Source organism: Salmo salar, chromosome ssa18 (genome assembly GCF_905237065.1).
Source record: "Salmo salar chromosome ssa18, Ssal_v3.1, whole genome shotgun sequence".
Lineage (NCBI taxonomy): Eukaryota > Metazoa > Chordata > Actinopteri > Salmoniformes > Salmonidae > Salmo > Salmo salar.
Window position 1 is genome coordinate 68,230,815 of NC_059459.1, and position 22,632 is coordinate 68,253,446.

Here is a 22,632-nt window from a genome sequence, read left to right on the forward strand (position 1 = left end):
CACACACACACACGCAGGCACGCTTAACCCTAACAAAGGGATGATCTGTATCAAGTGTGAACACACACTAAAGCGGACACAAGCTGTTAATGAGCTTTTGTTTAATCTTACACACACACACACACACACACACACACACACACACACACATACACACACACAGCAAGGTTGTGCACTGTCTAGACTAAATGCCTATCAACTGAATTACCTTCATAGGTTTCATCTGAATGGATAGGCAATAATCTTGTTAAGCACAATAAAAAGGGTTATGGAGGGAGGGTGGGTCATATCATAACATCACACCATATTCTCCTACCAATGCACGCCCACGGCAGGAAGCATATTCTTTTCCTATACCAGTTAGAATAAAAAAATCTGTCACATTAAAATCCTGAGGAAAAAATCTTTCCAAATGAAATAGTGTTTAAAGCTTTTGTAATAGCTCTCTCCTCCTTCGATTCCTCCTTACTGCCCTGGTAGAGTCCTCTCCACTTCCTTCAAACCCGGGCTATGATACCCTCACACCCTACTGTCTACTCCCATCCCCATCTACCAGGGTCCTATGACCCCCCTCTCTAGTCAAGCTAGCTCCTAGTTCTCCATGTCTGACTCTTAACCAGCTGATCCCTTCTTCTCAGAGCCAATGTTTCTCAAAGGAGGAGGAGGAGAATAGGGAGGAGGAGGAGAATAGGGAGGAGGAGGAGAATAGGGAGGGGGGAGAAGGAGGAGAATAGGGAGGGGGGAGAAGGAGGAGAATAGGGAGGAGGAGGAGAATAGGGAGGGGGGAGAAGGAGGAGAATAGGGAGGGGGGAGAAGGAGGAGAATAGGGAGGAGGAGGAGAATAGGGAGGAGGGAGAAGTTGAGGCTCTCGCTTCAGTTTTTCCAACCCCCTGCCAGCTAGAATGCTAGACTCCACCACCTGTCTCACACAGGTGAGCCAATGGGTACTCTCTCTTCTCCTCCAACACCCCCCCCCTCTGTCTTGTCTCTCTGTCTTCTCTCCTCCTTTCTCTGATCCTAGCCTATCAAATCAAATTGTATTCGTCACATGCTTTGTAAACAACATGTGTAGACTAAGAGTGATATGCTTACGGGCCCTTCCCAACAATGCAGAGAGAGGAAAAAAGAGAACATAGAAAAATAATAACATGAGGAATAAATACACAATGCGTAACGAGAATGTGGCTGAATGCACAGGAGACCAGTCCGAGTCAATGTGCAGAGGTACAAGGTCGTTGAGGTAGACATGTACATATAGGTAGGGATAAAGTGACTAGGCAACAGGATAGATAATAAACAGTAGCAGCAACGTACTGTATGTGACGAGTCAAAAGAGTTAGTGCAAAAAAGGGTCAATGCAAATAGTTAAATAGTTAACCAATAGCTAACCTGACTAATTATTTTGCGATCTTATGGCTTGGGAGTAGAAGCTGTTCAGGGTCATGTTAGTACCGCTTGCTGTGCGATAGCAGAGAGAACAGTCTATGACTTGGGTAGCTGGTGTCTTTGACCATTTTTAGGCCCTACATCTGACATTTCCTGGTTTGGAGTTCCTGGATGGCAAAGATGGGCTGTACGCACTACCCTCTGTAGCGCCTTGCGGTCAGATGCCAAACAGTTGCCATACCAAGCGGTGATGCCGCCAGTCAAGATGCTCTCAATGGTGCAGTTGTAAATGTTTTTGAGGATCTGAGGGGCCTGTGCCAAATCTTTTCAGCCTCCTGAGGGGGAAGAGGCATTGTTAAGCCTTCTTCATGACTGTGTTGGTGTGTGGACCACGATAGTTTCTTAGTGATGTGGACACTGAGGAACTCAACCCGCTCCACTACAGCCCCGTCGATGTGGAGGGGGGGGCGTGCTCGAGCCCTTCATTTCCTGTAGTCCACGATCAGCTCTTCTGTCTTGATGACGTTGGGGGTTGATGTCCTGGTACCACACTACCAGGTCACAGACATCCTCCTTATAGGCTGTCTCATCGTCGTGTCGCCAGCAAACTTAAGGATGGTGTTGGAGTCGTGCGCGGCCACACAGTCGTGGGTGAACAGGGAGTAGAGGAGGGGACTAAGCACGCACCCCTGAGGGGCCTCCGTGTTGTGGGTCAGTGTGGCAGATGCCTACCCTCACCACCTGGACGTGGTGCCTCAGGAAGTCCAGGATCCAGTTGCAGAGGGAGTTCAGTCCCAGAGTCCTGAGCTTAGTGATGAGCTTGGAGGGCACAATGGTGTTGAACGCTGAGCTGTAGTCAATGAACAGCATTCTCACTTAGGTGTTCCTCTTGTCCAGGTGGGAGAGAGCAGTGTGGAGTGCAATATACATTGCATCATCTTTGGATCTGTTGGGGCGGTATGCGAATTGGAGTGGGTTGATGTGAGCCATGACCAGCCTTTCAAAGCATTTCATGGCTACAGATGTGGGTGCTACATGTAGTCATGCGATAGTTATTTAGACAGGTTACCTTGGCGTTCTTGTCCACATGGTCTATGGTGGTCTGCTTGAAACGTAGGTATTACACACTGGGTAAAGAAGAGTTTGAAAATGTCAGTTGCCTCTTTCTTTCATCCTATCTGAAGTTAGTGACCCCCGTACAGAGATAATTACAGCTAAGTGGTATTTAGCTTCTCTAAATCGAATAAATTGAATCGGAATGAAGTCAAATAAACGGGATGGCGCTTCTTGAACCATGAAACCAGCAGCTTAGGAATTAATACTGTGGGATCCCTCTGAGCTTTTACCAGAGACCAAGGCTGTGTCTCAAATGGAACCCTGTGGGCCCTGGTCAAAAGTAGTGCACTATATAAGGAATAGGGTGCGATTTGGGATGCATGACATTAATCGCTAATAAAGATGCACTCCAGGATCTTAAAGCACAACAAATTGTATTCGTAACATATCATGCAAAAATATATAACGATTATGATAATAATAATTTGCAGGACGTAACATATCATACAAACTGGATGACATAGTACACAATTTAATGGCTTAGTATACAAAAAACGGGGACCACTTTTGGCTCATGAGCACCACTTTCAAAACTACTAGCTGAAATTATACAATGGTTTGAGAGTGCATCTTTAGCAGAATCATCTTGAATATGTATAATCTATTAATATCTAATATTCTATTCACATTTGAACTATTACTAATCTATTAATAAAATGTTTGATCTGTAGTTACAGCAACACTAAAGTGGTGTGTATCTTACACACATCACATCACACACGGCCTGGGCTGGCGTGCCTGGTTGTCCCGTCCTGTCTGTTGGCACACTCTCTGTTCTGACAGATGGTGGCGAGGGCTTCAGCTTCCCCGTACCTCTTCCTTCCTACCTGTCCCTTCCTATCTCCCCCCTTTCTCTTAGTATCTCCCCTCTTACGTCCCCCCTTCCTCTTAGTACCCCCCCTCCTCTCCGGCCCCTCCTACCTCCCACTTCCTCTGAGTACCCCCATCTAAATAATAATAATAATAATTATTATTGGTTGTCCCATCCTGTCCTAAATAGGTTTGCAAAATACCGGGAATAAGCAGCAATCCTTCCCAGTTCAGAGACACAGCCAGGTGAGACACCTACAGAGCTGTTACTCAGATCTCAGGGTAACCCTCCATTTGGCTAGCCTGGGTATCAGTCGGTTTGTGCTAACATTCCACTCCTTGCACTCCAGACAAGTTTTCTGTAGTTACTCCTATCCAATCTTCTCAGACTGGCAGAGTGATATAGCGATAGTCTCATGTCGATAACTGGTACTTCATTCTAGCGAACGCAGGTGGTTTGGGACGTGACGCCCTGCAGTCGGGTCGCCAGCCAAGGGGGGCCAGCCACGCCCGGCCGTGCCACCAGCACCCTCCCGGGCCAGTTCAAACAGAGGACGCCCATGTACAACGCCAGCAACACTGCCACCAGCCCCACCGCCCCCGCCTCGCCCAGCACGCCAGCCAGCACCCCCGCCAGCAGCAACGGACCCCCGGCTGCCGCCACCGCCACGCAGCCCGAGACCCCCACCACACAGCCCCCCCAGTCCCCGACGCCCACGCCCCAGCAGCCCCAGCCCAAGAAGAACCTCTCGCTCACAGTGAGTTGGCTCAAGGCATCATTGGGACTTCCAATATCCACACTAGTATTCTACTTAGAATAACCATTATATTGGGCGAGCGTTCTAATCTGTACTACTTACTATGTGAGACTGCTATGCTTACATACAAACATTGACTGTAGAGATTGTAGTACGGTATGTGGAATGGTGGTTTACTTGCAATGGCTGATGTGTGGTTGTTTTACCTACCTTAGTGGTGTGTAACCTCTGTGCCGCTGTGTGTAACCTCTGTGCCGCTGTGTGTAACCTCAGAGAGACCAGATGTATGCTGCTCAGGAAATGTTCAAGACGGCCAACAAGGTTACCAGACCAGAGAAAGCGCTCATCCTTGGCTTCATGGCTGGATCCAGAGGTACTGTACTGCTTTCTGCAAAATACTCCCTCATTTTAGTAAAAAGTAATAGCTTTTTGCAATGGATTAGAAATATTCCCTGGAGTATGTCCACCTAGTCGTATACTGTGAGTTTAACATACTAGTAATGTTTTTGTAATGTGGATATGTGCAAGCCCTCTGGTGGGGGTCAAATCTAAGCCTAACTGGCTATTTACTCACATGTACATGTGTACACAAACACACCTAGCACTCTTACCCTCACTGCTAGTTGAAAATGTCTGACTTCTACCATATCACCACACAACATCTCTAACTGATCTATCCCCTCCTCCTCCAGAGAACCCTTCTACCCTAACACTCTAGAACATCTAACTGATCTATCCCCTCCTCCAGAGAACCCTTCTACCCTAACACTCTAGAACATCTAACTGATCTATCCCTTCCTTCTCCTCCAGAGAACCCTTCTACCATAACACTCTAGAACATCTAACTGATCTATCCCCTCCTCCTCCTCCAGAGAACCCTTCTACCCTAACACTCTAGAACGTCTAACTGATCTATCCCCTCCTCCTCCAGAGAACCCTTCTACCCTAACACTCTAGAACGTCTAACTGATCTATCCCCTCCTCCTCCTCCTCCAGAGAACCCTTCTACCCTAACACTCTAGAACGTCTAACTGATCTATCCCCTCCTCCTCCTCCAGAGAACCCTTCTACCCTAACACTCTAGAACATCTAACTGATCTATCCCCTCCTCCTCCTCCAGAGAACCCTTCTACCATAACACTCTAGAACATCTAACTGATCTATCCCCTCCTCCTCCTCCTCCAGAGAACCCTTCTACCCTAACACTCTAGAACGTCTGACTGATCTATCCCCTCCTCCTCCTCCAGAGAACCCTTCTACCCTAACACTCTAGAACGTCTAACTGATCTATCCCCTCCTCCAGAGAACCCTTCTACCCTAACACTCTAGAACATCTAACTGATCTATCTCCTCCAGAGAACCCATGTCCGGAGCAGGGGGACATTATCCAGATAAAGCTGAGTGAACACACAGAGATCCTTCCCAAGGCGGATGGCACGGGCAGCACCACCATGCTGGTGGACACAGTGTTTGAGATGAACTACTCCACAGGACAGTGGACCCGCCTCAAGAAGTACAAACCAATCACCAACGCCTCCTGAGGAGGCTGCTGGCCTGCCTGTCGGGACTATACATACATACATACATACATACATACATACATACATACATACATACATACATACATACATACATACATACATACATTTGCATGCGCAAGCATCAACACACAGACCAAATCCTCCTCTGGTGGACAGGGACTTGTCACACACACACTTGTGCATACACACATGGGCCAAATTCAGTGTGTGAGGGGCTAGGGAGGGTTAAGTGGGAGGGATAGGAGGGTACAGGTTAAGGGGGTATGGCTCCCTCTTTGAAAGTTCCTGCATTGCCAGGCAGGGGGGATACTCAAAACTTTTTTCCCCCCATTGGTTTGTTTTTCTGTTTTTGTTTATATGTCCCCTCAGATTCCTGAATGTTTGGTAAGGGGAGGGGTACAAAGTTATACCTTATTTTGATAAGACAACTTAACACTTGCTTTACTATTAAAGGTACAAGCATGCCACACTATGTCAAGAGAAAGTCGTTATTACAACTGTCTGTGTTTTTCATTGTGAGAAGGTAAATAATGGGACGTTTGCAGCTTACCAAGAAGGGAAGAAAATAAAGTGAAAACATGTTCAGATTCCAGAGTGTTTAACATAAGTCCTTCAGAACATCTCTCTCTAAGATCATGATGATTAGGGTAAAGGTGGTCTATGGTAAAGACGCACTGTTGACAGCTTCGTCCACACTGATCTGTCGGATTACTCTTCAAGACAGGAAGTTCAGGCAACGGGGGTTGCACTAGCATGACGACACCTGTCGTAAGACAATGCAGTCTCACTGGTATTCAGTGGCGGCTTGTCCATTAGCGTGTTGGGGCGGCACCCTATAGTCCAAAATAAAGTATGTTTAAAACACTCATAAGTGCTGTAGCCTTTACATTTTACGGTTTAAATACACTGCTCAAAAAAATAAAGGGAACACTAAAATAACACATCCTAGATCTGAATGAATGAAATAATCTTATTAAATACTTTTTTCTTTACATAGTTCAATGTGCTGACAACAAAATCACACAAAAATAATCAATGGAAATCCAATTTATCAACCCATGGAGGTCTGGATTTGGAGTCACACTCAAAAATTAAAGTGGAAAACCACACTACAGGCTGATCCAACGTTGATGTAATGTCCTTAAAACAAGTCAAAATGAGGCTCAGTAGTGTGTGTGGCCTCCACGTGCCTGTATGACCTCCCTACAACGCCTGGGCATGCTCCTGATGAGGTGGCGGATGGTCTCCTGAGGAATCTCCTCCCAGACCTGGACTAAAGCATCCGCCAACTCCTGGACAGTCTGTGGTGCAACGTGGCGTTGGTGGATGGAGCGAGACATGATGTCCCAGATGTGCTCAATTGGATTCAGGTGTGGGGAACGGGCGGGCCAGTCCATAGCGTCAATGCCTTCCTCTTGCAGGAACTGCTGACACACTCCAGCCACATGAGCTCTAGCATTGTCTTGCATTAGGAGGAATCCTGGGCCAACCGCACCAGCATATGGTCTCACAAGGGGTCTGAGGATCTCATCTCGGTACCTAATGGCAGTCAGGCTACCTCTGGCGAGCACATGGAGGGCTGTGCGGCCCCCCAAAGAAATGCCACCACACCATGACTGACCCACCGCCAAACCGGTCATGCTGGAGGATGTTGCAGGCAGCAGAACGTTCTCCACGGCGTCTCCAGACTCTGTCATGTCTGTCACATGTGCTCAGTGTGAACCTGCTTTCATCTGTGAAGAGCACAGGGCGCCAGTGGCGAATTTGCCAATCTTGGTGTTCTCTGGCAAATGCAAAACGTCCTGCACGGTGTTGGGCTGTAAGCACAACCCCCACCTGTGGACGTCGGGCCCTCATACCACCCTCATGGAGTCTGTTTCTGACCGTTTGAGCAGACACATGCACATTTGTGGCCTGCTGGAGGTCATTTTGCAGGGCTCTGGCAGTGCTCCTCCTTGCACAAAGGCGGAGGTAGCGGTCATGCTGCTGGGTTGTTGCCCTCCTACGGCCTCCTCCACGTCTCCTGATGTACTGGCCTGTCTCCTGGTAGCGCCTCCATGCTCTGGACACTATGTTGACAGACACAGCAAACTTTCTTGCCACAGCTCGCATTGATGTGCCATCCTGGATGAGCTGCACTACCTGAGCCACTTGTGTGGGTTGTAGACTCCGTCTCATGCTACCACTAGAGTGAAAGCACCGCCAGCATTCAAAAGTGACCAAAACATCAGCCAGGAAGCATAGAAACTGAGAAGTGGTCTGTGGTCCCCACCTGCCGAACCACTCCTTTATTGGGGGTGTCTTGCTAATTGCCTATAATTTCCACCTGTTGTCTATTCCATTTGCACAACAGCATGTGAAATGTATTGTCAATCAGTTTTGCTTCCTAAGTGGACAGTTTGATTTCACAGAAGTGTGATTGACTTGGAGTTACATTGTGTTGTTTAAGTGTTCCCTTTCTTTTTTTGAGCAGTATATGTTCCAAACTATTTCAGTTGGCTTCATTGCTCTGAGGGGGGCATGTTTTAGCATCCAGGACCGCTACATTAGATTACATTGACAGCTAGCGGTTCTGAGAAGAAATGCACTGCTGCTTCAAGTCTATTGCACCTCTTGGGTCGTGGAGCTTTGAACGCCCTAACCGCTCTGATCTAACTCCATTCCAACAGCAGGCAGTAATCATGGTCAACAGATGTGAAAACGAATGGGATTTTGGCGCCAACAGGCAGCATCTCGTGGTGGGATGAGCGGCTGTGAGTATACTGTATATGTCATTACAATCTGAAATCAGGAATAAAGTAACCCATAATCAATACAGCACTGACTTTGTGTGGCACCTGACCTTCGGATTGACTGTCATGCTCATGACAGAGGTTTAGGCTACAAGATGAAAGGTTGGTGGAATTAATTTCCAGATTAGCCAACACAGCTTGAATGTTCATTGCTTGCTACTTGATGAGGCCCAATCCTTCAGTAGACTCAGACTGGCGCTTTGCTTTGGTGTATGGCCCTGAATGTTTACCATTTGTATGTCCCAAAATTGTATTCTTATTCACTAATGGAGGAGAGGATAAGGTTTTTATTTTTGCAAGGCAATATAGTTGACAATTAAGCTTTTCTCTGCAATTTCAGTTATGCTGGAACTGTGTTTTTGATCTGCAGTCATTTCTGATTTCTATCAGGACTGGTGGTATTCTGTTATGTCAATCCAGTCAGGCTTTTTAATTAACACATGATTTGGGGCATTTAGTTGAATTTATGGATCTCGCAGCACTGGACCTGTTGAAAAACCCTATTTTCTTGGCGAACTGTTGATTTTCACTGGTTTAATTAAACTATAGGCTAAGGTAATGAAATGCATTTCTGTCCAAACATTTCAGCAGGCCGTCCGCCTCAGTCAATCACGAGCCGCCACTCATATGAATGTCCCTAAGACTGATTGGACTGTACCAGAGTAAGTGCTCCTCTGCAAGGCCTGCCTTAAAATGTAAGCAAATTACAAGGCTAAGATTTGTCTGTATCCTTTACTCAAAACAAGTCACTAGAAATTAGCATTTCACCCCCCAAAAACTTTTTTTTTCAAATAAATCTTACCTGCTGGGATACAAAACCAGACCACGGGCATGAAGCTTGACCACCAGTTTCAACATAGTTCTGAAACACCCTTTTGTGCTTTCCTGATGGCAGTGAAATTATATACAATCGAAGATAAGTATGTCCATGCATGCTTATTTCAATATTGTAATGGTGCTGAAATGATTGTAACATGGAAAAACCTTCTCTGCACAATTTTATTTTTTATGAATATAGCTATATAAATGTAGATTCCACCTAAATAGACATAACGGTGGGCTCAGTGATAATTCTAATGTAAAGTGTAACAGGAAATTAATAGGTACAGGATAGCAACAACAACTGCCCGAGTTCCACCAGGAACGCACAATCCCTCCATCAGTGCTCAGCCTCTCCGCAATAGGCTGAGAGGCTGGACTGAGGGCTTGCAGGCCTGTTGAAAGGCAGGTCCTCACCAGACGACAACACCGGCAACAACGTCGCCTATGGGCACAAACCCACCGGCGCTGGACCGGCAAAAACTGCTCTTCACTGATGAGTCGCGGTTTTGTCTCACCAGGGGTGATGGTCGGAATTGCGTTTATCGTCGAAGGAATGAGCGTTACATCGAGGCCTGTACTCTGGAGCAGGATCGTGGTGGAGGGTCCGTCATGGTCTAGGGCGGTGTGTCACAGCATCATCGGACTGAGCTTGTCATTGCAGGCAATCTCAAAGCTGTGCGAAGAGAGGAATGTCAGTGTTCTGCCATGGCCAGCGAAGAGCCCAGATCTCAACCCCATTGAGCACGTCTGGGACCTGTTGGATCATAGGGTGAGGGCTAGGGCCATTCCCCCCAGAAATGTCCAGGAACTTGCAGGTGCCTTGGTGGAAGAGTGGGGTAACATCTCACAGCAAGAACTGGCAAATCTGGTGCAGTCCATGAGATGCACTGCAGTACTTAATGCAGCTGGCAGCCACACCAGACTTTTGATTTTGATTCCCCCCCCCTTTGTTCAGGGACACATTACATTTCTGTTAGTCACATGTCTGTGGAACTTGTTCAGTTTATGTCTGTTGTTGAATCTTGTTACGTTCATATAAATATATATTTGCTGAAAATAAATGCAGTTGACAGTGAGGACGTTTATTTTTTTGCTGAGTTTAGAAAATGACTCAAGTTTAAATCACCCAGTAAAATACTTGAGTAAAGTATAAATAATTTCACATTACTTCAATTACAAATCCAGACGGCACCATTTTATTTTTCAAAGACAGCCAGGGGCACACTCCAACATCAAAATAAGCATTTGTGTTTAGTGAGTTCTAATCAAGGGGACAATCAAGCATTCCCAGAAGCTTGGTTTGTGCGTAAAAACCGCAAATTCAGACGAAGGGTGTGATGTGTCTGCACTCAAAAATAAAATCAAGGTTTTTAATGCATTAGGGATGGTATACACAGACGGTTCAGCTTTCTCCAGTGTGTAGGTACACATCATTTTAAATCAGCATTTGGTGGGAACACAGATGAGCAGCACGTGCTTCTAATCAGTCCACCAGATCAGAGGCAGTAGGGACTAACAGGTAGGGATGTTCTCTTGATAAACGCGTGAATTATACATTTTCTGTCCTGCTAAGCGTTCAAAATGTAACAAGTAGGCTACTTTTGTGTGTCAGGGAGAGTATGGTGTAAAGAAATATATACTTTTCTTTAGGAATGTAGTGAAGCACAAGTTGTCATAAATAGTAAAGTGAAGATACTCCAAAAAATACTGTAGTACTTTACACCACAGATACAGGCCATCGAACCACTGACTTGCGATTCTTTCTGCGTTGGATAGCCATAATGATCTGTACCAGGATCCTGTATCTGTTGTTCCTCATGTTGTCCTTGGCCTTCTTCAGGAGGTGTTCGAACTCAGGCTCATCGTAGTGCTGGTGCAACGTTGTGTACTTCTCCCTCTCCTTCTTAATCTCCTCCTCGCCTAGGAAGAGAACAGAGAACCTTATATAACACAACTTTGAACATATTGAACACAGAGGGTTCTATTTACAGCTGGGGGATTAAGGCGACACTAGTGTCAAATACACGTACGTTTGCCATTTCGTCATGTAAAAACGGACCCACTGGCATTTTCCAGTCCTAACGCCGGGTTAGGCAATTTACCTGTCTTATATCAACTCGCTTGCGCTCAGATGGGAGGAGTGGAAATATTTGAGGTGTGTCCTTAAAAACATGATCCAAAGTGCTAATTTCAGCAACCGCTGATTGGGATATTTAAGACCAACCAAAAGCTGTTGTTTGGGGTGACACACTTCCCATATGCGCATGGAACAAGAGCAATCGCAAAGTAGTCAATAATGTCGATAAAGGGTTTGACTCCTGAGACAGCTTGGAAATAAATCTTAAAATCACCAAAACGTTATTAAAATATGAAGTTTCATAGGAATAAAACAGTGAACTGACATTCCCTTTTGTTAGGGTTGAACTGGCTATTTGTATGCATAACTTATATAATATACTGGGGAAGCTATGCTAAGTACATAAACTACGAGTAAATCAACTGTTGAAGACAAGAAGAACTACAACCGGCAACAGGAAGTGCGTCACGACGCTGGGACCAGCCTACACGCCGACGTTAGGAGGAGCAAGTTTAAACCACGCTCCTCCTCACTCTGACAGGCCAGCATTGAGCGGGAACTATATCTGTCAGAGTATATAAGGGAGAACAATAGGATGTGACGCTCTCTTCTCTGTCTGCCCTGCGTGGTGTCACAGCGAGACCGTATACGAACATCACATTTTCCATTTGTACTATCATTCTATTTATGAATTAAATAATCATTGCAAAACTAAGTTGCATGGTTTGTTTATATCCTAATACCAGATTCGAATTGACGCAACGTGACACTTTGTATCTATGAATTGTAGGCAGGCCCACATTTATTTTAGCCATGAGGTCCTGTTTTGGACGTGCGCAAAAACCTACGTGTCCATTCCCATCATGAAACGAGAGATGAGAACCTCGGTGAACACTGGTAAACCTCATATTTAGAAGTTATCTGTAACCTGTAACACCTGCATGTTTTCCGTTTCATATTTTCAAAACCCAAGCCCTCCCTATAACGAATGATGGTTCAACAGCAATGAGTGTCTTTTTATCCTGCCGATTACATTTTACATGCATTTAAAAAAAGATTGGTTGTAATACAATTAAACGAAAAACAATCTTATTAGAATGATTCACCTTCCTGGATTTAGGGTTACAACGTCTGTGCCGCGCATGCAATACATCTTCTGGAGATGTGTGAATGCGATCTGATCTGTGAAATGGTTCCGATTATGTTCATAAAACATACAGTAGGCCTATTTGGGAGCAGTATAATGGTGAGTGGACATTCTCCCTTTTTATTGGATATTTGTCCTGCTACTGTGAAAAGTTTGGATGTGCTGCATTGTTTTAATATTATATGCCCACTGGGAGAAATGATGGTACCTCTAAGTGTGACATAGCCTATTTAAAATTAGTTGTTGTTTTGTTTAGAATTATTCGTTCTCTTTTTAGGCCTTATCAATAATTAATTACATTTTGCTTATTGACAATGTTTGGCATGTCCATGCTCAGCCATAATGCAATTTACAGTAGGCCTAGCCCCTATATCAGTGTGAATGCTATTGAAGCCAACCATGTAATTACTTTGAACAATGTGGACAGCAAATGGGTTCAAGTTAATTTATTTAGCAAAGATAGGTTATATTTTGTTTATGTAAGCCATTTAACATACTATAACGGACTAATATTGGAATTGACTTCAGGGCAATACATAAAATACCTTAAATACACAAATGGAAGAAACCACATTTTGCCGTGGAGCACGTTCTGATTGGCCAGTGAGAGGCCAAGCCTCGTCATACCCACAACTTGTTTATTCATCAAAACCCAGTCCTTTTGCGCCAGCAGTGCACTGATACTTTTTGGTTGTGAAAATAGCTAAAATATTTCTTAAACAACCCCAAACCTAAAACGCAGGGGTACTCAAGTACTATTTGAGAAGGTCCGGTCATACAATTTCCTAGCAGTGGCTTGTAGTCATGGATGCCAAGGGAAGCTAGGCTTCCCCAAATATTTGACCAATAAAACATTTTCAATTATGAAATAATTTATGTCCTCTCTCTGTGTTTTCATAATGTTTAAGTCAATTTGCAAGTGGCTGAGTCTCACTGGCGAAATCATCCAAGCAGGGGAAACACTGCCCCACTGTCTCAGTATGTGTTGCCCATGTAGTAGCCTATATGTAGCTCACATTAACTAGCTAGCAAACTTAGCTGGTTCATTGTTGCCCATGTGATGAAGTTAAGCTACTTAGTTAAAATACTTGCTAGCCTATGACAACAAAAAATAAAAGTGTACTGTATGTCAGAGCCATAGACCGTTTTGCCAAAATGAAAGAGAGGAGGATGGAATTGGCGTTGAACTAGTCTACAAGTAGGGGGACACCTGTCGACAACTTCCGGTGAAATTGGAGGGTGCGCAATTCAAATAAATAATCATTAAAATGATGTAAATTAAACATTTGGGTAAAGACAAGTGTCTTATATCGGTTAAAAGCTTAAAGTCTTGTTCATCTAACTGCATTGTCCGATTTACAATAGGCTTTACAGCGAAAGCATGCCATGCGATTGTTTGAGAACGGCGCCCCACATCAAAATATTTTTCAACCAGCACAGGCTTCATAAAATCACAAATAGCGAATAAATATTAACTTATTTTGAAAATCTTCCTCTGATTTGCAATCCAAAGGGTCCCAGCTACAACATGCATGGTCGTTTTGTTAGATAAGTTCCTTCTTTATATCAAAAAGTCAGTTTAGTTGGTGCCATCGATTTGAGTAATCCACTCTTTCAACCTGCAGACAAAGGAATCCAAAAAGCTTCCGCTAAACTTCAAAACAAGTCAGAATATGTTTCTATTTAATCCTCAGGTGCCCTAAAATATAATTAAACTATAATATTTCATACGGAAATAAGTATGTTCAATAGGAAAGCAAAATTGCAGGTGCGCGTCCTCTTCCAACTCTGACTCCCAGTACTAAAACTCAATTCTTCCTTGTTTGGGTAGAAACAAGCCTGAAACCTTGAACAAAGACTGTTGACATCTAGTGGAAGCCATAGGAATTGCAAACTGGGAGCTGGATTTGGATATGACCTTATACGTTCCATTGGAAGAGCATGGGCTCTCAAAAAAATAATTTTACGGTTGGTTTTTCTCTGGATTTTCTCCTACCATATCAATTGTGTTATAGTCTCATACAATATTTTAGCATTTCTACAAACTTCAAAGTGTTTTCTATCCAATGGTACCAATTATATGCATATCCTGGCTTCTGGGCCTGAGTAACATGCAGTTTACTTTGGGCACGTCAGTCAGACAGGAAGTGGAGAAAAATAGACCCTCCTCCTGTTGTCTTTGTGATGACTTGCTGTAACTATATGGTTCTAAATAAGTAGTTTAGTAAATTGTCGAAAACATTAACTTGTTTGACCTTGCTGTAGGTGATAACTGGATGATATCATCAATTATCTGCACAGTAACAAACCCCCACCTCGCAACCCAATCGACCCCAAACTGTTTACACACCTGTTGTTGGCGGAGAGAACATTTTGAAGTTTTAAAGCTAATTTCTACACATTTGTCCATGTCTTATGTGTGTTTATGATACCTGGGATCAAAGCCTGACTGAGTAAAACAAGTTTTGTAAGTATCTGTATTCTAATTCTCTGGGCTCTATTTTTAACAAACCTAGTGCCATGGTAAATCTAAGCGTTGGCGGTAGCACTATAGCATCCATACTCAAATGCGGTCCGGATCCAGACCCATAACAGGGTCTATATGGTCCGCGGGTCCGAGTGTGACAACCTCCCACTCTGTCTGCCGAATTCTTTTTCTTTGCTCTTGTTTTCCTTAATAGGATGTCGGTGGGTGGAGCCGGGATGGTTGTCAGGGAAATGGGACACACCTGGGCTTGGGTGTGTCCCGAGGATAAATTCACCTTTCCCCTGTTCATTGAGGAGACTCACTCCATGCAGACACACTGTTATTTTTGGTTGTGGCATTTTGTGGGTTATTTGTTTTGGCACCTTTCAACGGCCCTCATTATCACCATCTATGTACGCAACTACTCCCTTACATAAGGCAACACACACACCCCATGGTTAATTGTATATAGTTTACCTCAGTTAATAAATATATTTTGTTATTCTATGATCTCTGCGTTGTCTCCCTTTTTGTTACGGGCTACGAGCCGGTTCGTGACAAGTGGGGGCTCATCCAGGATTATAAGGTTGGTTCCTAGACATTTTTGCGTATAGTATTTTGTTGCATTATAAGGGATTAATGCTAATTGGGATGCGTTTTGGTTGGTATTCATTGCATTGTCTTATAAGTGTTCGGTATAGTGCCTTAGACGGATCAGTGATTTTGGTTGTCCGGTGATGTCATCAAATGGTGCGTTGAATGGAAAAGTATGCCAATAGGCCTAATTCTAGTGTCGTTAAGCTAACTGGTAAGTGTATTTTGTTTGGGAGAAAATGTGGAGTTAGTGTTTGATAAACTCTGTAGGTGCTTTGTTTGCATCTTTTGGTACAGCTGTTTTGAGTTGCGCTGTTTGGTAGGACCAGTGTTGGTTGCCTTTGTTAAACTTGCCGCTGCAGTGGATAATTGGTTATGTGCTGCGTTGGAGAGAGTAACATTGGTTCGTTTCCAGGCCCCTGCCCAGGCTGGGAATTCTTGCTCCTCTCGCTGTTGGGACATTGGTTTGAGGAGCAGAGTTCAACCTGCTGTGTACCTCCAATGAGAGATTTAGGTAGGGTAGTGCCACCTGCTACCTGGAGCTATAGACTATCTTTTTCCCTGTTAGGCTTAGTGACATGTTCCACTTTGAAATACGTTGGGCATGTTTTTTTTTTGTGTGGTGTCTGTGGACGGAGCAGTTGTCCCGGGGGCACATCCGTGCAGTTTTTTCCCCCCATGCCAGCGGGCTACAGTGCGTAATTACACACCGCAAATCCGCATGAAGACTAGGGTTGAGTTATTGTAGGATTTGGGGAAGCTCCTTATGCATCTCATCTCTATCCTGTGGTACCCAGTGTGATTTGCGTTTCTCTTGTTGTGGTCTGGTGTGCTCAGCAGAGGGGTAGAGCAAGATTATTTTTAGTAGTTACTTGTGACTATGGCGTCTAATGTAGATGAGTTCATTCGCGTTCCATCAGAGGAACTGTTAGAATTATGTACTAAAGAACAGCTGTTGAAGATCACTAATCACTACCAGGTTGAAATAAGTGATAAACGTCAAATTCTGTTAGGTTGATATTGAAGGCCAATCTGATGCAAAGTGGTATAATCAACATTACCACTGTGGCAGCCTCTGACAAGGATTCGCCACCGCCCCAGCAGTCTCCCTGTTTTGTTACAATGGCCTCTCCGTCTGTTAGCCCTAGTAGTCTTCCTTTTGAACAGCAGAAAGAACTGCTTCTGTTACAGCTAGAGCAAGAACAAGCTAAACTGGAGCATGATCGTGTTAAGTATGAAAAGGAATTGGAATTTAAACCGGATTTGGCGTGTGCTAAAATCAAGCTGCAACAAGAGCGGCTAGAATTAGTTAGGGAAGGAAAGATTCCGGGGGAGAGTTTGCTTTGTGAAAGTGACCCTGATTTACCTAGCGGTTGTTCCTCGCTCGGTCGTGCCACGGACACATTTGATACTGTTGAAAACGTACGGCTGTTGCCAAAATTTAAAATTTAATGAGAAGGACCCAGAGACTTTTTTTTTCGTTGTTTGAGGGTGTTGCTGACGCTAGGAGCTGGCCTGATTCTGATCACAGTTTAATGTTGCAGTGTGTGTTGACTGGTAAAGCGCAGGAAGCATATTCAGCTCTTGGTGTAGTCGACAGTGTCAGGTTAACCTGTTAGGGCTAGGGGGCAGTATTGACACGGCTGGATAAAAAACATACCCGATTTAATCTGGTTACCACTCCTACCCAGTAACTAGAATATGCATATACTTATTACATATGGATAGAAAACACCCTACATTTTCTAAAACTGTTTGAATGGTGTCTGTGAGTATAACAGAACTCAAATGGCAGGTCAAAACCTGAGAGATTCCTTTACAGGAAGTGGCCTGTCTGACCATTTCTTGAACTTCTTTTCCATCTCTATCATTTACTAAGGATCTCTGCTCTAACGTGACACTTCCCACGTCGTCCATAGGCGCTCAGAGCCCGGGAAAAAACAGAATGTTGACATTCCAGCCCCAGGCTGAAACACATTATCGCCTTTCTCAAGTGGCCGATCAAGGGACACTGGGCTTATGTGCGTGACCCGACCGCCCCCGCCTTTGGGATTTTTTCCTCTGTTTGCCGAAAAGGAGATTCCCTGTCGGAATATTATCGCTTTTCTACGAGAAAAATGGCGTAAAAATTGATTTTAAACAGCGGTTGACATGCTTCGAAGTACGGTAATGGAATATTTAGAATTTTATTGTCACGAATTGCGCCATGCGCGCGACACTTCTTTACTGTTTCGGATAGTGTCTGGAACGCACGAACAAAACGCCGCTATTCGGATATAACGATGGATTATTTTGGACCAAACCAACATTTGTTATTGAAGTAGCAGTCCTGGGTGTGCATTCTGACGAAGACAACAAAAGGTAATCAAACTTTTATAATAGTAAATATGATTATGGTGAGTGCTAAACTTGCCGGGTGTCTAAATAGCGAGCCCGTGATGCCTGGGCTATGTACTTAGAATATTGCAAAATGTGCTTTCACCAAAAGCTATTTTAAAATCGGACATATCGAGTGCATAGAGGAGGTCTGTATCTATAATTCTTAAAATAATTGTTATGCTTTTTGTGAACGTTTATCGTGAGTAATTTAGTAAAATGTTAGCGAATTCCCCGGAAGTTTGCGGGGGGTATGCTAGTTCTGAACGTCACATGCTAATGTAAAAAGCTGGTTTTTGATATAAATATGAACTTGATTGAACAAAACATGCATGTATTGTATAACATAATGTCCTAGGGTTGTCATCTGATGAAGATCATCAAAGGTGAGTGCTGCTTTTAGCTGTCTTCTGGGTTTTGGTGACATTATATGCTGTCTTGAAAAATGGGTGTCTGATTATTTCTGGCTTGGTACTCTGCTGACATAATCTAATGTTTTGCTTTCATTGTAAAGCCTTTTTGAAATCGGACAGTGTGGTTAGATTAACGAGAGTCTTGTCTTTAAATAGCTGTAAAATAGTCATATGTTTGAGAAATTGAAGTAATAGGATTTTTACGGTTTTGAAAATCGCGCCACAGGCTGCCAGTGGCTGTTACGTAGGTGGGACGCAAGCGTCCCACCTAGCCCATAGAGGTTAAAATGGCTGTGTTACAGATTTACGAATTGATTCCTGAGGCTTACCGCCAACGATTTAGAACTTTAAAAAAGGCTGATAAACAGACTCATGTTGAGTTTGCACGAGAGGTATCTTCACCGTTTAATCGCTGGTGTTTCCAGGGGCTGTGTGATCTGATTTATGCTAGAGCAATTTAAGGACACAATCCCTGATTGTCTAGCCGCATACATTAACAAATGAAAGTGAAGATTCTCTGAAGCTGCGGTTTTGGCAGGTGAGTATGTTTTGAGTATTTGGAAATTCAGGATGAATGACGTGCCCAAATTAAACTGCCTGCTACTCCGGCCCAGAAGGTAGGATATGCATATCATTAGTAGATTTGGATAGAAAATACTGAAGTTTCTAAAACTGTTTGAATGATGTCTGTGAGTATAACAGAACTCATATGGCAGGCAAAAACCTGAGAAAAATCCAACCAGGAAGTGGGAAATCTGAGGCTTGTAGTCTTCAAGTCATTGCCTATCTAACACACAGTGACGGAAAGGGGTTCATTTTGCACTTCCTAAGGCTTCCACTAGATGTCAACAGTCTTTAGAACCTTGTTTCAGGCTTTTGCAGTGAACAGAGAGCGAACAAGAGGACCTGGAAGTTGGTGAGTCAGAAAAGGATATGAGTTCAGTGGCGCGCATTCATGTGAGAGGTAGCTGTGTTCCATAACGTTTTTGAAGACATTGGAATCGTCCGGTTGGAATATTATGGAAGATTTATGTTAAAAAGGCCCTAAAGATTGATGCTATACATCGTTTGACATGTTCCTACGAACGTAAATAAAACCTTTTTGACTTTTCGTCGTGAAATTTTCAGCGTGCTTCCTACATTTGGAGTAGCTTACTGAACGTGCTAACAACAAGGAGGTATTTGGACATAAATGATGGACTTTATCGAACAAAACAACATTTATTGTGGACCTGGGATTCCTGAGAGTGCATTCTGATGAAGATCATCAAAGGTAAGTGAATATTTATAATGCTATTTATGATTTTAGATGACTCCAAAATGGCGGGTATCTGTATTGCCTGATGTTTTTTTCTGAGCGCCGTACTCATATTATTGCAAAGGTGTGCTTTCCCCGTGAAGCTTTTTTGAAATCTGTCACAGCGGTTGCATTAAGGAGATGTTGATCTATAATTCTTTGAATAACAGTTTAATATTTTATCAACGTTTATGATGAGTATTTTTGTAAATTGTTGTGCTCATTCACCGGAAGTTTTGGAAGCAAAATACTTTCTGAACATCACGCGCCAATGTAAAATGGATATCGATCAAAACGTACATGTATTGTGTAACATGAAGTCCTATGAGTGTCATCTGATGAAGATCGTCAAAGGTTAGTGCTTAATTTTATCTGTGTTTCTGGTTTTTGTGACGCCTCTCCTGAAAATGGCTGTGTGGTTTTTCTTGTGTTGGCGCAGTCCTAACATAATCTAATGTTATGCTTTTGCCGTAAAGCCTTTTTGAAATCGGACAATGTGGTTGGATTAAGGAGAAGTGTATCTTTAAAATGGTGTAAAATATACTGCTCAAAAAAATAAAGGGAACACTTAAACAACACATCCTAGATCTGAATGAAAGAAATAATCTTATTAAATACTTTTTTCTTTACATAGTTGAATGTGCTGACAACAAAATCACACAAAAATAATCAATGGAAATCCAATTTATCAACCCATGGAGGTCTGGATTTGGAGTCACACTCAAAATTAAAGTGGAAAATCACACCACAGGCTGATCCAACTTTGATGTAATGTCCTTAAAACAAGTCAAAATGAGGCTCAGTAGTGTGTGTGGCCTCCACGTGCCTGTATGACCTCCCTACAACGCCTGGGCATGCTCCTGATGAGGTGGCGGATGGTCTCCTGAGGGATCTCCTCCCAGACCTGGACTAAAGCATCCGCCAACTCCTGGACAGTCTGTGGTGCAACGTGGCGTTGGTGGATGGAGCGAGACATGATGTCCCAGATGTGCTCAATTGGATTCAGGTCTGGGGAATGGGCGGGCCAGTCCATAGCATCAATGCCTTCCTCTTGCAGGAACTGCTGACACACTCCAGCCACATGAGGTCTAGCATTGTCTTGCATTAGGAGGAATCCTGGGCCAACCGCACCAGCATATGGTCTCACAAGGGGTCTGAGGATCTCATCTCGGTACCTAATGGCAGTCAGGCTACCTCTGGCGAGCACATGGAGGGCTGTGCGGCCCCCCAAAGAAATGCCACCCCACACCATGGCTGACCCACCGCCAAACCGGTGATGCTGGAGGATGTTGCAGGCAGCAGAACGTTCTCCACGGCATCTCCAGACTCTGTCACGTGCTCAGTGTGAACCTGCTTTCATCTGTGAAGAGCACAGGGCGCCAGTGGCGAATTTGCCAATCTTGGTGTTCTCTGGCAAATGCAAAACGTCCTGCACGGTGTTGGGCTGTAAGCACAACCCCCACCTGTGGACGTCGGGCCCTCATACCACCCTCATGGAGTCTGTTTCTGACCGTTTGAGCAGACGCATGCACATTTGTGGCCTGCTGGAGGTCATTTTGCAGGGCTCTGGCAGTGCTTCTCCTGCTCCTCCTTGCACAAAGGCGGAGGTAGCGGTCCTGCTGCTGGGTTGTTGCCCTCCTACGGCCTCCTCCACGTCTCCTGATGTACTGGCCTGTCTCCTGGTAGCGCCTCCATGCTCTGGACACTACGCTGACAGACACAGCAAACCTTCTTGCCACAGCTCGCATTGATGTGCCATCCTGGATGAGCTGCACTACCTGAGCCACTTGTGTGGGTTGTAGACTCCGTCTCATGCTACCACTAAAGTGAAAGCACCGCCAGCATTCAAAAATGACCAAAACATCAGCCAGGAAGCATAGGAACTGAGAAGTGGTCTGTGGTCCCCACCTGCAGAACCACTCCTTTATTGGGGGTGTCTTGCTAATTGCCTATAATTTCCACCTGTTGTCTATTCCATTTGCACAACAGCATGTGAAATTTATTGTCAATCAGTGTTGCTTCCTAAGTGGACAGTTTGATTTCACAGAAGTGTGATTGACTTGGAGTTACATTGTGTTGTTTAAGTGTTCCCTTTATTTTTTTGAGCAGTGTAGTTGTATATTTGAGAAATTTGAACTATGAGATTTTTTTGTTTTGAATTTGCCGCCCTGATATTTCACTGGCTGTTGAATAGTGTGAACCGTGAGTGGGACAGTAGCGTCCCACGTAGCCCAGAGAAGTTAACCTTTTAGGGCTAGGGGGCGGTATTTACACGGCCGGATAAAAAACGTACCCGATTTAATCTGGTTATTACTACTGCCCAGAAACTAGAATATGCATATAATTATTGGCTTTGGATAGAAAACACCCTAAAGTTTGTAAAACTGTTTGAATGGTGTCTGTGAGTATAACAGAACTCATATGGCAGGCAAAAACCTGAGAAGATTCTGTACAGGAAGTACCCTCTCTGACCATTCCTTGGGCTTCTTGGCTCTGTTTATTGAAAATTTTGGATCTTTGCTCTAACGTGACACTTCCTACGGCTCCCATAGGCTCTCAGAACCCGGGAAAAAGCTGAATGATGTCATTCCAGCCGCTGGCTGAAAAACTTTAGCGCCTTGGGTAAGTGGCCGATCAGAGGACCATCAGACTGAGGCTCGTGCACGAGGGGATCCCATGTTTTTATTTTCTCTCTCTTTGAACATAAACACGCTTTCCCGGTCGGAATATTATCGCTTTATTACGAGAAAAAATGGCATAAAAATTGATTTTAAACAGCGGTTGACATGCTTCGAAGTACGGTAATGGAATATTTAGAATTTTTTGGGTCACGAAATGCGTCGTGCGCATCACCCTTCTTTACACTTCGAATAGTGTCTTGAACGCACTAACAAAACAGAGGATATTTGAACATAACTATGGATTATTTTGAACCAAACCAACATTTGTTATTGAAGTAGAAGTCCTGGGAGTGCATTCTGACGAAGAACAGCAAAGGTAATAACATTTTTCTTATAGTAAATCTGACTTTGGTGA

General features: G+C 44.1%; 2 protein-coding genes across 2 annotated transcripts in view; one reads left to right on the forward strand and one right to left on the reverse strand.

Annotated features, from left to right (window-relative positions):
• Positions 1-902: 902 nt before the first annotated feature.
• Positions 903-5,670, forward strand: LOC123728665 (negative elongation factor A-like). The gene is made up of 4 exons (XM_045700595.1): positions 903-932; positions 3,756-4,070; positions 4,344-4,443; positions 5,427-5,670. Exons 1-4 carry the CDS (start codon positions 903-905, stop codon positions 5,609-5,611), a joined length of 630 nt encoding a protein of 209 aa, XP_045556551.1. The 3' UTR covers positions 5,612-5,670.
• Positions 5,671-10,417: 4,747 nt separating this feature from the next.
• Positions 10,418-22,632, reverse strand: part of LOC106577821 (cytosolic phospholipase A2 gamma) — a 36,123-nt gene continuing 23,908 nt past the window's right edge. Inside the window, exon 16 of the mRNA XM_045701420.1 lies at positions 10,418-11,145. Within this exon, the coding sequence (XP_045557376.1) occupies positions 10,943-11,145 (203 nt within the window). The 3' untranslated portion in view covers positions 10,418-10,942. The remainder of the gene's footprint in view (positions 11,146-22,632) is intronic.

What these genes read in the sequence shown, in the direction of transcription:
- LOC123728665 (XM_045700595.1), top strand. Translation starts at nt 903, where the DNA reads ATGCTAGACTCCACCACCTGTCTCACACAG. An exon ending in CCACCACCTGTCTCACACAG is followed by an intron (nt 933 to 3,755) that starts GTGAGCCAATGG and finishes ACTTCATTCTAG; the next exon opens with CGAACGCAGGTGGTTTGGGA. An exon ending in AGAAGAACCTCTCGCTCACA is followed by an intron (nt 4,071 to 4,343) that starts GTGAGTTGGCTC and finishes GTGTAACCTCAG; the next exon opens with AGAGACCAGATGTATGCTGC.